The sequence below is a fragment of the Notamacropus eugenii genome, chromosome 1 (assembly GCF_028372415.1).
Source record: "Notamacropus eugenii isolate mMacEug1 chromosome 1, mMacEug1.pri_v2, whole genome shotgun sequence".
Taxonomy (NCBI): Eukaryota; Metazoa; Chordata; class Mammalia; order Diprotodontia; family Macropodidae; genus Notamacropus; species Notamacropus eugenii.
In genome coordinates, this window is record NC_092872.1 from 426964157 (window position 1) to 426979834 (window position 15678).

General features: G+C 36.1%; 1 protein-coding gene across 2 annotated transcripts in view; it reads right to left on the minus strand.

Moving 5' to 3' along the window:
* Positions 1-587: 587 nt before the first annotated feature.
* Positions 588-15678, minus strand: part of DHX35 (DEAH-box helicase 35) — a 58557-nt gene continuing 43466 nt past the window's right edge. Inside the window, exons 16-23 of one of the 2 annotated variants that reach the window (XM_072631496.1) lie at positions 14453-14547; positions 13121-13198; positions 10788-10917; positions 7932-8013; positions 7502-7573; positions 5782-5893; positions 1901-1968; positions 588-1790 (exon numbers count right to left, since the gene is read on the minus strand). In XM_072631496.1, coding sequence (XP_072487597.1) covers positions 1924-1968; positions 5782-5893; positions 7502-7573; positions 7932-8013; positions 10788-10917; positions 13121-13198; positions 14453-14547 — 614 coding nt within the window. In that variant the 3' untranslated portion in view covers positions 588-1790; positions 1901-1923. Of the gene's footprint in view, positions 1969-5781; positions 5894-7501; positions 7574-7931; positions 8014-10787; positions 10918-13120; positions 13199-14452; positions 14548-15678 lie in introns of both variants that reach the window. The other variant, XM_072631495.1, reaches the window with a different exon arrangement.

Consider the following 15678-nt stretch of genomic DNA (forward strand, 5'->3'; position numbering starts at 1 on the left):
AACTGGCTTGCTTTAGGTTACAAAGGTAAGGTGTGATTAAGTAGCCCAGCTGGAGTTTGAACCCAGGTTCCTCTAACTGAAATCTAGTGTTTTTTCTACGACACCATGTACATCTGTTCTATCTGCTTTGGACATTACTAAGCAAGTATCAAAAAGAGGTAAAATTTTAATAAATATTCCTTGATAACAATGTTTGCAAATATTAGCAAATTCTACCAAGAAAGAGACCATCCTTTTAAAATGACATTATGCTTTTGGTTCCTATGGAACCTGAATTCTGGAAAGTTGTGGAAGAAATTCACAGAATTTGTTGTCTCTCTTTCATTCTTTGTCAGCTATATTTGATTTGGGTCTCCTAATACCATGCTATTAATATTAAGTTGCTTTGCAGGTCTTCCTTGCAAACTTTAATTCATCTCTAATGCTACCATGAGCCTGAGTAAATTGACTTAACACCCTCCAAACGTACTGACTATCACAGAGTAGAACTAACTTCTCTCTCTCTCTCTCTCTCTCTCTCTCTCTCTCTCTCTCTCAAAGGCCTGGATTAATGAGAATGTTTTATAATACAAGTCACAGAAGCCAGGGAGGGGGAGGAAAACATTTATTCTAGGTATAAATTTGCTACCATTATTAAGTTATTCCTATTATTTATACATTTTAAAAATGGAAAGAAAAAATGAAAGTACATGTTGGTGCCAAAAGTGGCATATTTACCAAATAAATGTCCGTACAAAAATAAATTTTCAAGCTAAATGTTCTTAAAACAAATGCCATCGAAACAGTAAAAACAAATAAATAAACCTACAGCAGCTACTGCGTTTAACGCAAACACCATTACAGCAAAGCAGACTTGGGGCACCAACGTGGCCGGCCTGCTGGGAAGAGGACGCTAGCCCCTCCCAACAAAGGGTCAAAATAAAGCCACAGTGAGGTCCCTGACTTGTAGGAGTCCAGAGCATCTAAGCTGTTAATTCCTGCTGAAGAAGCGTTCTCAGGAGATTTTCCCTATTGGAATTTCATAAGATTTCACTAGTGTTGAAGCCAGTGACATCAAGTCTAAGATGCCAAATCCCAAAAGAGAGAGCCAAGCCCACTTGTGAAAACGCATACATTCACTGCAATAAGGGAATATGTGCTCATGTGCTACACTCACAAATGGCCCTTAAAGGTCTCCAACATTACCAGGAGTGCTCGGAGTGGTCAAGGGCTAAAAAAATACAGAGCTTGTATGTAAACGTATTGTTTGTTTCACTTTAAATGGAATGCCATTGTAAAGTTTCATACAGTGGAGAAATAGGGACAAAAGGCAAATGAGAAGCTACAGGAACTGACTATTGCTTTAAGGTCCTGTGCAAGGTAAGCATGCTCCAGGGAGATTTTGAATGAAACTTCTGATGCTTTTTTCTAAGGTCAGATTCTCTCCTGGACTACTCTGTTTAAACAAGGCAGCACCATATCCATCAGGTCATATGTGGTCCAAGGAGGTAAGAGCTGTGGTATGCAAAATTCTTTGTCCTCCTTAACATGGCATTACATCATTCAAAGGCTTCCTTTCCTCCACAGAAGCTCCAGTTCTTACTTGTTACATTGATACTTTCTGTCTACCCATGTTAAAGGGACAATATGCCCAGGCTAACAAATATGGCCACATCAGTCAAGTAGTAAAATGTCCACAATGCAAGCTCAGCTTTAACTTTGCCATGTCCTACTCATGCATCAGCTCCTACAGGATCCGGACAGGCTTTTTTTACATTTAGTGGAGCAGGGAATAGTGGCAGATGAACTGACTGAAAAGTAAAGAACAGGTAGCTTTAAATCAGTGAAAAGTTTAGTATTACATGTCCCAAAGCTCAAAAGCTACATCTTGGCGGATTCCAAGAAGAAAAGGGTCAGGTACCGTCAACAGCAGTTGGATTATGGTCACTGGTCGTCAACCTTGGCCCTTTTGGCTTTCATTGAAAGAGGCTGCAAAGGAAATTATAAAAAGACAATTAAAATATATTAACAAAATACACAAATACTGTATTGTGCATTTAATAGTTCATATCAAAACATTTGTCTTTCAATATACACGTAGATCACAGTCTCTTACTGTTGTTCACTTTCTCCTTCAAACCCATACATATTAGAAGATGATGTGAAAAGAAACCAAGTCACCTGTTTGCAAAATAGAACTTCTAACGAGGCTAACTATGATCTGGGACAACGATCCTCCCTCTGTGGTCTTGAATATATTTAGGCTTTATCTCTAGGGTATGAATTGTCACTGAGAAAGAACAGACCTTTTTCCCCTTGGAACACTGCTTGAACACAGGAGACTCTAAACAGACTGGCTATTAAAATCTCATACCCCAAAGAAGAGCACAAGAAAAAGAAAACTCTTTCTTTTCATGTCTTAAGGATGATAAAGGAAAGATGCAGTCTCTCTTCCTTTCCAAAACCATGAAGAGAGACAAATGGTAATGTTGATTAACAAAGAGGATGGATTCCATCAAGATGCTTCTTTTCCTGAAACTTCATTACTAAAATAAAAATATATTGTACAGAAAAGGCACTAAAATCAGTTTGTTGGACTGAATTTTGAAAAATCAAAGTCATATAATGATATAGTCAAGTCACACAGTAACAAACTAGCCAGTAATATGGAGTCTGGTCAATCAATTTCAGGTAAATAAGCCTTATTCTCCATTTATTCCTATGCTCTCCAGTGTTTTCAACAGGAATGGGTGTTATATTTTGTCAAAAGCTTTTTCTGCATCTATTGAGATAATCATGTGGTTTCTGTTAGTTTTGTTGTTGATAAGATCAAATAATGCTAATAGTTTCCCTAATAATGAACCAGCCCTGCATTCCTGGTATAAATTCTACCTGATCACAATGTATTATTCTCGTAATAAATTGTTGTATTCTTTTTGCTAAAAGCTTATTTAAAATTTTTGCATCCATACTCATTAGAGAAATTGGTCTATAATTTTCTTTCTCTGTTTTGGCTCTTCCTGGTTTGGGTATCAGAACCATATTTGTATCATAAAAAGAATTTGGGAGGACTCCTTCTTCCCCAATTTTCCCAAATAATCTATATAGTATTGGAATTAACTGTTCTTTAAATGTTTGATAGAATTCACTTGTAAATCCATCTGGCCCTGGAGATATTTTCCTAGGGAGTTCATTGATGGCTTGTTCAATATCTTTTTCTGAGATGGGGTTATTTAAGTATTCAACTTCCTCTTCTATTAACCTGGGCAATTTATATTTTTTAAAATAATCATCCATCTCATTTAGATTGTCGAATTTATGAGCATACAGTTGGGCAAAGTAATTTCTAATAATTGTTTTAATTTCCTCATTGGAGGTGAGCTCACCCTTTTCATTTTTGATATTGATAATTTGGTTTTCTTCTTCCTTTTTTTTAATCAAATTGACCAAAGGTTTATCAATTTAATTGGTTTTTTCATAAAACCAACTCTTACTTTGATTTATTAGTTCAATAGTTTTCTTAATTTAATCTTAATTTAATCCCTCCTTTGGTTTTCAGTATTTCTAATTTGGTATTTACTTGGGGATTTTCAATTTGTTCTTTATCTAGCTTTTTCGGCTGTATGTCCAATTCACTGACCTCCACTTAGACTTATTCTCAACAACATATTACAAATGGATTGTTAAGGGTTAATTGTAAAGTATTTCTTAGCACAATTAGGCTGTACATAGAGATCCAACTCTCAAGTTGTCTTTGGGTCAGGAAATGGAAAAAAGGACAGAAACAATTGGGTCCATCTCCAAGTCCAGCCTCTAGAGGAGAAGAGACAGTAGATGAAAGGCAAAACTGAAACCATCACTGAACAATTTGGAAAAGAAGCAAGAAGAGTATGAATGATAAATTAATTTGAACTTTTAACCTGTTTCCCTATCATTTTCCACCGAACTTATAAAACTAGTTTTGATATAAGTAAAAGAACTGATTCAATTTAACTCTAACAGTGATCTAGAGGCATCTTCAAATTTATACTGCTCTGAAGATTTTCCTAAGCCTAATTATTTGATCAAGTACTTTATAATTGTTTCAGTGTTTTTCAAAACTTAACATATTTCTGGTCAAAAGTACCTTGTCTCTCAAGGAGGCTTTTTTTTCTACCCATGGAAATTTTGGAAAAAACATTTATTTGTCTATTTCTGGGAGGAGCTCTGGTGGGCTCCCAGAGCTGTTGTGGCTTCAGCATGTCCTCAACCTAATCCCTTGGCCCAGCCTGACCCAGTGTTTTATACACCTGGCAGCTTGAAATATGAAAGAACTGGAGAGGTGGGGAAGAGAGAGAGACAAATAACAAAGGTCTTTATCATGAATTCCAAATGCCTGTAAGTCAATTCTTTGAATTGACTATGGAGAGATGTATCTTATATTTTTTATTCTTGAATAATGTACTTTTAATGTTAAATTATTAAAAGGCAGGTTTAATTGGAATTTTACACAAATGCCTGATGCATCTTTTTTAAACTTTGAACCTGCTAGACTAAGACAAATTTAGTCTTAGCTCATAAAAACATTTGATTCTGTATCTATTCTGCTTATATACATCACAGACATGTTCAAGAATACATTTTTATCAAGCTTCTTAAAAATATTTTAAACTACGAATGATCTGGTTGGTTTTTAGACTGAAAAGTCTGTATTGGGGAATTTTGGGAAACAAGTAATCCTCCATTTACAAACTATTTGAAGTTCTAAATGTTCTTTATTACTTAATTATTTGTAACCTGACAAGTATATCACACCATGGATGACATCCTAGTACATATAAAAACTAACCATAAGATACACAGTTGGCCCTGGTTAGTGATTTTGGGGCTAAACAACTGCAGTGTGCTTTCCCCTCATAGATCTGATAAAGCTATCAGCCATGATAACTAGCTGCATCTAAGCCTACTTGATTAGAATATATAGTATGTCAAATACTTTATGATCTAAGTTCTAGCCAGCCTATATCATGTTCTCCTTGTAAACCAACTGTCACAACTGGTATCATCTGCAACAGCTTGGTGACTGTTCCCAAAGTCCACCTGTAAGGACCTGGGAGTTACCAAGATATTTCTATGAAAAGTCCTTGACTTCTAGGCCTATGAACCTGGACATCGTCTTCAGGATTTCAAAGAAGATATACTACTAAGTCACTTTAACTAAACAGTTTTGTTTCACATTTTAGTGAAATGTTTTTACAGTCCATACTTGTTCCAAGTCAACATAGTCATAAAGGGTATCATTTTTAAAATCATAAAAAAAATAACAGAAGATTGGACACTGCACATTAGTACCATTCATTTAAACCCCACTTCCATTCCATGGCACTCTGCCTGGAGCTAATCATAACAGCTCTGAGAAACAGAAAACAGAAAACCCAACCAACATTAGGAATGAAAAATGGACTCTACTTGAACAACTAAGCATTCATCAATATCTTAAATGAATTAATATTAAGTATCCTGCCATTTACTCTGAGTACAGTTACTCTCATAATCTGTAACAATCTTCTAGATTAACTAGACACTATCTTAACTTTCCTTTGAGGATCTCTGAGCACATTACTGAATCAAAGTGAACTTGGGAAGTTCTCATTAATTAATCATTAAGAAGTGTTCCTTGGGCCCACTTTCAAGAGTTCTTGTTCCACTTTTCAAAATCAAAGCTTTTCAGGTGAGGTGAAAGTAATAAGGTTAAAATAAAAATGAAGCCAACAGAGTCCTCTCCCTTCCCATCCCCCCATTTAGTGACCTCTGAATTCATACCGTTCCCTGCTGATAGAAATGTGGTGCCAATTCCAAAAGCCATGCAGATTCAATAGCAGTCACATCTCTCATGTAGTATTTTGAAGTTTGTATGACCTCATTGTAGACAACCCTGAATTGACAAAGATAGAACATATGGAATTCTTTACAGTGGAAGATAATAATTCCAACCACCCATTTTTAGGAGGAAGGGTTAAACTGGATTATGATTTCTTGAACATGAACTACAGTTTTATACAACTCTTCTTATGCAGGAAGTCTTTAAATCTCCATCTATCAAAATCAAAGTCTAGTTCCTTTTCCCCATCAATGCCCCAATATTGTGTTAGAATGCCTAACACATAATAAGCACTTAATAAATTGACTGACATCAACAGATAGGTTGAGAAAGATTAGGATTAGAATTAGCATTGAGAAAAGACCTCAGATTTGGCAGTTATGAGATCATGAGTAACACTCAGCAATTTCTGCTGAGTGCTGAAGTTGGAGCCAGACTATAAAAGGGTTGAGAATCAAGGGACAGATGTGGAGGCAGCAACTGCTGAAGACTTTTTCAAAGAGTTTGGCTGAGAATGGGAGGAAAGGATAGAAGGATAAGCAGAAGGGATGGTGAGGTCTAGTGAAGCTATTTTAAAAATGGAAGAAAATTTGGAATTTTTTAAAGTGGTAGAGAAAGAACCAGTTAATAGAACCAGTTAACAATCTATCAGAGAAGATGGGGAAGAGATGGGATAAAGAACACATAAAGAGGGGCTGGCCTTAGCAAAGAGAAAAGTCACTTATTTGTCAGAGACTAGAAGAAAGGAGGAGAAAATATGAGATGACGACAAAGGGTTCCAACATGAAGAGAATGGGGGAAGGTGAATGGGCCATTTTTTCAATAAAATAAGAAGCAGCATTCTCAATTGAAAGAAAACAGGGAAAAGGTGGTATTGGGGACTTGGAGAAGGACGAGAAGTTTTAGAATAGCTTCTGGGATGAGTGGATAAGGAATCAACAAGAGGAATAAAAGGGCTCCCTAGCTCCATGAGTGCATAGTTGAGGTCTGATAATGTGAATTTGTAACGTACTCAATTAGTACTTCCTCCAGCTTCACAGGAGTAGAAACACAAGAGGCTACTGGCAGTAATAAATCATGGTTGAAGTCTGGAGCAAGAGAAAAGTGGCAATAAGACAAGGGGGTAAGGGATCCAAAATCAGAGGACAGTATAAAGTTGAATTGGCTAATTCTTAGGTTGAGACTGAAGAGGTAGGAAAGTCAGAAGAAGAGTAATGGACTGAGAAAGTAGTGAGGGGTGGAGGAAATGAAGGTCTTAAAAAGGGTGAAGAAATGGTATAGGAGGGGTGAAGCACAGGTAAAGGTGGAATGAAAGGAGGCTATGGGCAGAGAAGGAAATGTCAATTTCTAATTAGGTAACTAGAACACTTGTGAGTGATGGTGAGACCTAGTTTGTGACCACTCCTATGTACGGATAACAGAATTATGGAGAAGATCACAGAACATAAGGAGGTTGAAAAAACTGGAGGTTTAGGAATATGAAGGAACATCATGGACATTAAAATCCCTGAACATGATGGCAATAGCTAAGAAGGAGAGAGAAATAGGTGCTGAACTCCTTGAGAAGTCTGTTGTCAGCTGGGCCAGATATGGCCTAGTGTAGGTAGCCCTACCCTCCTCAACAGAGACACTTATAATTATTATAAGCTAAAGGTAACTTACCATCGAGGTGGTTTTTCTGCATAGAGTACTGAAGAGGGATGTATGTGCAATTCATGATCATCACGAATAGTCCTTAGAAATTTAAAAATAAATTAAGTCCAATCAACATTTAAAAGCTTATAGCCAGATTTTGCTATAGGCATGCTTCACACCTTAATGAAAAAAAAAGAATAAACTTCAAATATATGCAAAGAAAATACTTTTCCCCACATCTCATTTTTTTCTCCTTTTCTCTCCCTCCTTTTACGCCCAAAGACTAAACCATTGTAGGAAAGGAAAAGAAAAAAAAGCAGAATGTACTCAACCTTTTTAATATCTGACATTAAAATGCCTACTTTCTGTGTTCATCTTTATCACCTTTTTGAATGGATATAGTGCTGTACTTTCAATATTCCTTTATTCATTGATAACATCATAAAATATCGGTTACCTATAAGCGCCAGTGGAATGAAACTTAGCAGCATTAGCAAAGAATCCAGAGACAATACACTTTAGAACAGGATCTGGGTCACCTAAATGGTTAAAAAATATATATATATATATTATATATATAATCTATAAATCAATCAATCAGATATTTTTGATCATGCATTACATTTTACAAATACCTAATAATAGCACAAATACAACACAAAATCAAGAGAGATAAATATTATATACATTTCAGTCATAAAACAAGTCACAAGAAAACACCATAGAACACTGTATATAAGTTAATAAAGAAATACAATTGCTTCTCAATATGTTCTTCTCAAAAATTCAATCTGCAAACTGCCTTACTCTAGTTACATGCTCTCCATTTATGTCCCTGTTCCTTCTGATGGAGTCCCACACCATCAGTCCTTCATCAGACTAGCATACCTAAAAAATGATCTTTAAGGCCTCCACTCTCAGCACACTGCAGTTACCCTGCAGACCTTCTGGGCCAACTGCGACCAACTATCTGGTATTCCTCAACTTTTACCAGCTCAGGCTGTTTGGAAGGCAGAACCTATATACATTCAGGTAAGAGTACAGTTACAGAAGGATTTAGTCCCATCCTGCCCTGTAGTTCCCTTGAGTCATCTTGTGTCCTAGCCTCATAATACCCATCAGCTTCTCTAGCTTCCTAAATCCACAAACTGAAGGGATTTGAGGATCATGATGACTTTGTCAGCTGCAGGTCCAAAAGTATCATCATCAGTTGGAGAAGAAAGGATAGGTATTTAAAAGAGCTTCAAGATTCTAGTAAAAAAAATTCATGAAGAAAATGTCTCTCTTGTAGCTCTAAAATGTTTTAAAAACCAAATGTAGCGAGATGACCAGTGCAGCTCAAGTAAACAATGAATTTAATAATTTGATCCAGCTAAATTTATTAAAATTTTACAACTTAATTTTTCAAACTCAACTGCTCAATTATACCTCTGATGCCTGATGGTGCAAACTTTTCCCTCTCTTATGCAAAGTCTTTATTTCTGAAGTTTTCTTTTAAGGAGTTTTTCATTTTCTGATATCAAAATCTACAGAAAATAACATTATTCGAAATGATTAATTTTACTGTCTTCTTTGATTTCCTAATGCTAAAAAGTATAATCATTTTATAATATTGCAGCCTGCAAACTATGATTACAATCTGTATATAAAAGTGAAAAGATCAGAGTGAACCCAGACGTTCCACACTGATCCCATGTGAAGTTTTTATCCATGATCAGTATAAAATGGGAATTATGAAAGCATAATCATCTCCCACATAATGGGGGAGGGGGAGGTGGAAGAACCAGTCTATAAAAATAGGTGTGCACTGAAAAAGCTTCAAAGACACAATAATTTTTTTATTCTCTATTCAGAAAAGTAATAAGAAATAGAAACAAATATCTAGTGTTTTCCAAAGTCTAAGTCTATAGAACATGGATACATACAATCATCAAATAGGCTACAAAAAGTAATTTTCAAAATTATACATATTACAGATAATGATTAGAACCAGGGCACTGTTCAACATTCGCTAGAAGGGCTGGGTTAAGTGTAATGTTCCATACACATGAAAGCACAAGAGATAAACACTTGCATCTATCAATCCAATAATAAGATAAGATACAAATTAAGTATTTCTTTATTAATTTATATATAATGCTCTATCATGTTTCCTTGTGACTTGCTTTATGATTGAAATGTATATAATATAATATTTATCTCATTTGATTTTATGTTGCACGTGTGCTATTACTGGGCATTTGTTTAACCCGGTAAAATGTAAGCTAGTAGTGTCTGTCATACAAGGCTGTCATGCTCATTTTCAACACAAGGAGGTCATTTACTTGTGTTTTTAGACTAACTGAACATTAATTTAGGTACAATCAATATGAACTTGTTGCACATTCATAACTTTATAGCCTCTTCATAGCTTGATTTCATACATTTTACCAATTAGCCACTTAATATACTTGATTTCAGATGTATTCATTTTTCTAATTCTTGCCTTGCTACCAGAGCAAAAGTGCAAGATTTTAGAGTGATTTTTCAAGAATCTTATTGAGATTATGTAAAATTCCAATTACTTATCCATCCAAGGAGTTAATAAGAGACATCAGACTAATGAATATTTGAATACTAAAGAAAACTGAAAATTAAGCTTTGAAAAGTTTTTTTTAAGAAATAAAACTTCATTCTGCATTTTTCTGAATGAATGACTGTTTTTCACGAGCATAAAAAGATTTTTTGAAACATCCATTTAACCTCCTCTTATAGAGCTCATATGAGAAAACGAAATTCATACCAACTGTTCTCTGAAGTGGATGTTAACTATAATTTTTGTTAGCCATCAATTTTTCTTTACAAATCTGTCTCTGAAGTCATAATAAATATCCAAGGGAAAATATAATTTGATATACAAAAGCTTACTGCATATTCAACTTGCCATTTATAACCACAGCTTGTAAAATAAAATTGGAGTTATAAGGACTACCTGTTGTTCTTTGGGAAAAATCTACCGTTATAAAGAAAAAGAAGGCTGCAGAATAGAAAAGGAAAAACCCTGAGAGCACCTCTGACATTAATAACTGTGACCAGAATAAGTCCCCTAACCTCTTGAACTTGACTTTCTTCATTACAGGACAGGAAGGCTGTAGTGTCTGTTGCACAAGGTTGTAAAGAGGATCAAAAGTGTGAAAACATTTTGTAAACCTTAAAGCACCAAATTAAAACTCTAGTGTCAGTATTATTTACAAAGGAAACTCTAGGACACAACAAACAGAACACAGGAGGCCAAGTTCTGAACAGAGTTTCGCTTCCTCCAGTCTATTCTTACCTTCACTAGATTTCTTTGGTATTTTAAACTTGACAAGAAGCTTTTTCAATTGCTCCCTTACAGCAGCAGCCCTCATAAGCCCCTTATAGTTAAGGAAATGCTCCTGACACCACTGCGAATTCCTACTGTGCTGCAAGACAAAAAAAGAGGGGTAAGGGAATAGGGAACAGAGGGAGGGGGACAGGAGAGGAGAGGAGGGGAGGAGAGGAGAGGAGGGGAGGAGAGGAAAGGAGGGGAGGGAAGGGGAGGGGAGGAAGAAAGAAGAAAAGGGAAGGGGAGGGGAGGAGAGGAGGGAAGGGGAGGAGATGAGGAGTGGAGAGGAGAGGAGAGGGAGAAAGAAGAAAAGAGAAAGGCAGGCAGAGACAGAAAGAGAAAGAAGAAAGGGGAATGGATAACAGGGAGGAGGAAAAAGAATAGAAGGCATAAGAGAATTTGCAGACAAAGAGTTGTTAAAAACAGGCAGATGAAAAAAGGTATTTTCTCTTCCCATGTTTGCTTACTATGTGCTGTTATTCAGTCATTTCATTCATGTTTGACTCTTTGTGACCTCATTTGGATTTTCTTGGCAAAGATACTGGAGTGGTTTGCCATTTCCTTCCACATTTCATTTTACAGATGAGGAAACTGAGGGTTAAGTGACTTGCCCAGGGTCACACAGCTAGTGACCTGAATTCAGGAAGATGAGCCTTCCAGATTCGAGGCCTGGCACTCTATCCACTGAACCACCTAGCTGCCCCCTTTTTAATGTACTAAAGACCTTATGATCTCATTTGGGGATTGGCCATTTTCTGACACTCCTTTCAAAACTAGATGTTAAAACTATGTTCAAAATCTGGTTGTCCCTTCATCTACTAAACTAGGGCTTTCTTCACTTTGATGACCACTGAAGAACAAAAAGAAACTTTATGACCAGCAGAATTATTTCAAAAGCCAGCTAACCTATATGGCCAAGTTAATTAACAAGATAAATCACTTTTTCTTCATAAATTACCAACCTTATTATCATCTATTGTTTATTGTCACTTTATTTGGGACTTTGAATGGCATTTGCTCCCTTGTCTCTTCATCTAACCATTTTTATGGAGACAGTAATCAAACTACAGTGAACTTAAATATTATTCTATCCAAAAAATGATCAACAAGCACTTTAAAACTTTTGTGCAGCTTTAAAATAAAATTTTTGCCTAAGAATGCATCTCTGAAATTATACTGTAAATTAATGGGGAGATGATTTAAATAATGAAAATTCAATCTGTGTAGAAGTTTTCAATATATCATAAAGCAATATACCTAATTGGGTAAAATGTGCTACACTTGTAGTTATATTCCACTGGCCGATAAGAAGTTACAGATATGAGCTTACACTATGAAATACAGGATCCTTTTTTTGACACGAACTTTACTAAAAATTTTGATGTGTGAAATTAATCCTTTAGATTTTAAAACATGATTTTTTTTTCCCTAAAAGTCTTTCCTTAACTGGATCACCATCTCTAAATATGCAGTGACATTTAATTGTAATGTTTCGTCTTCTCTAAAGCTGCATTCTAGAAATGAACTGTTTTTAAATCCATAAAATCTTAGCCTCTATTTCTATCCTTGTTCTACTTAGGCAAGCTCATTCCCCTTGTTGGCTCTCAATTTTTTCATTTATAACATGGTCCGTTTCAGGTCTACATGCTGACACAGAAATTTAAGTGACCCGATAGCCTAACTTCTTTAGCAGGATAAATAGAAGTTCAAATTGATTTCAATTGAATTCAGCCATATTTACAGCACATAATATTACACATAATTCAAAACTGATAAAATGTATATGTACTCATGGATCCCTGCACTAGCATAATGCTTATGTTTGTTAAAGTTTTATAAGTTATCTAAGTTTTAATGGAATAGCTGATGTGTGAAAATTTCCTGGGTAGTATAACTATACCAAACATGAAAGCTTTAATCTTGAAATACAATTGACTCATCTACGCTCTCATTCAGAACAGAAGGACCTGACAATCTTAATGGTTATTTAGAGCCACTTCAGGAGACTAGTGGCATGACCAGATTAAGAGGACTGAGAATCCTGTAGAATGCTGAAGAGTTAGCCTACTAAAACTCATTCATGTCTAAAGCTAATGAATGATTCTTCTGCTCTATCCAACAACACAATTAATGAAGTGAACCAAAGAGGCCAATAACCAGAGATTATGAAGATATTCCTAAGAAAACAAATAAGGAAAATAGTTGGTAACTTCATCACTAACTTCATAAAACTTAATCTTCAGAGACTTGTATTCACCTAGCAAAAACCTAGTATTCACCTAGTATTTCAACTAGCTTACTTTGATAAAAGCTTCATATACATTAAGCATGGTAAGATGGTCACCCTCCTCCACAGCAAATTTTCGGTGTTCCCGCATCTGAAAGAAGAAAAATGTTTTAATCTTTATGCAAATATTAAATATAATGTAGTTATTACTTGTTTACTGCCTTGTCTTTTATGTTTTCTCTTTCAGAGAAGCAACATCTAACCTTCCCCACCTTCCCCTCCCCTCTCAAGGGCTCTCTTCTCTCTCCATACATCAAGAGCCTGGACAATGTCGCCTGTTCCCATAGATTCAATTACCACATACATGCAGATGCGATCAAAATCTACTGATCCTGTCCAGAATTCTTCCTTGCCATCTAATCCTATATAGCACTGAATTTCCATCCTCTTTGGTTGTTTTTAAGTGTTGCTACTACTTACCCAGGCCCAAAGCTCTGACTATACTTAACTCTGCAATCAGAGTATGGCTTTCCATTTCTCTAAGGATAGTATATAAGAACTCAATTCTTTGTTACAAAGGGTTTGGGTTTTTTTTAAACCAAAACACCCTGGACTATCACTCTTCTCAGATCACTTTATCTACTCCCTTTACTCCTCTCACACAAGTTTGCTCAGCATTCCACTTTATGTCTCATTTGTAAGAAAGCAGAGTTAAGATTCTGTTGCCTGTGGTACAATACTAGACTATGTTTTGAGAAACAATGTTTCGGCCCTCTAACAGGGCACAAAAAAATGGAGTGGTCAAGCTAAAGTTTAGGAAGTAATGATGGGATAGTAACTCACCTTTACATGGCACTTTAAGGTTTGCAAGTCACTTTTTTCCCAACAACCCTATGAGGTAGGCACTGTAAGAATCATTATCCCTATCTTACAGATGAGGAAACAGGCTCTGAAAAGACTCGCCCAATGTCATAACAATGCAAAGAATAATCACAGGATCTTGAAGCAAGAGGTATCAATGCAATGGTCGAAATGATTTGTAGATAAGACAACAACGTCAAAGGAGTGTAGACTCAGCAGAGGAGTTGAAGGAGAAAGTTTAAAAACAGGTGACAGACGACAGATGTCTGTGACAACATAGATAAAAAGCACAGTATCCAAAAGAAATTATGAAGGAAATGGTGCCAGGATTTGGCAATAAGAATGGACATGTGAGTGATGGGTAGAAATGAGGGGAAGGTTATTTTAAAGCTGAAAAGTTGTGATAGTGAAACAATAAAGATTATGCCTAGAGATGGGGAAAATGGGCCAAAAGTAGAAAGATGTGCTTTCAACAACTTTTGGTGATGTAATCAACACAAGTTGACTGAAATGCATTTAGAATTAATGTAAAAGTTGGACTTACAGCCTGAGTTTTCTGATTTGGTGGAATTACAAAGACATTCTGAATCTGCATCATGGCTGCAATGCTCAAAATCTCCTGAGAACAGCCAAAATTTCCTGTAAGACATGTAGCAGTCCTGATTTATGGCATAAAATTTCTCAAAGAATACTTGGTCAAATCTTCTAGGTACTACGCTATTAACGCACTAAGTTACAAATTGTTATTGTACCAAAAGTATGACACATGAAGCAAAAATGTTTTCAATGCTTAATGAATTATTTGTGACCTACAGGTAAGGTAGGCATTAAGAAATTTATAGAAATTCATTATAACACAACATGGAGGTTCTGAGAAGAAAGCAGATAGACTATTAATAAATAGGAGAAGTCCAGGTTATAGGTATTCACCTTTACCTGGTGGTGTTTCCTTCTAGCTCCCAAGCTCTCTTTCTCCCAGTGGGGATACTACATAGACTGAGTTGGAGGAGTAGGAGGAAGAAAAGAGGTAGGAAACACATGGATTTTTACCACTTTTGTTTTTCCTGTGCTTTTTAAAACCACTAGTTTCTATTTTGAAACATCCACCCTTCAAGTGGAGACTCACAAAAAAATCACACAATATTAAAAGCTGGAAATGACTTTAGAGATTAGTTAGCCAAACCTGCATTAACAAGTGAGGAAACTGAGGCTTAGAGGGATGAAATGACTTGCCCAAGGTCATAGTGTGAATAAGTGGCAGAGCTGGGACTCAAACCCAGGCATCTCAACACTGAGCCCAGTGTTCTATCTACTATGCAATATCCCCCCTGCCTAGTCAAGTCCTCCAAAGCTCTGCAAGTCAATCACACACACTCCACAGCACCAGAAAATCACCCCCCACTATCTTGAAAACTGCTGTACCTTGGGGGCAAAGTCTGAGGAAAATAGAACAGAAGTTGAAAGCAGTTGAAAGGGGAAAAAAATTAATAAAGTCCCTTTTCAACTTTCATCAGCTTCTCAACCTCTGCCATTTGCCTCAGAAATGATAAGTTGTTGGTAAGGCTCTAGCTCGGCCACACTTAATCTTGCCTTCCAATACACAGAAGCTTAAGAGGAAGGGTGTGTCAGTTGTCCCAAGACGCAAAATATACTTAATTAGCCTCTCTCTGTACTCAGCGTATGTCTTCAGGATTTGAGAATTATGATGTTAGGGAAGTGTGTGTTGTTAAGAAGAAATACCTTCCTCTATCGAGGAATAGAAAAGAATAG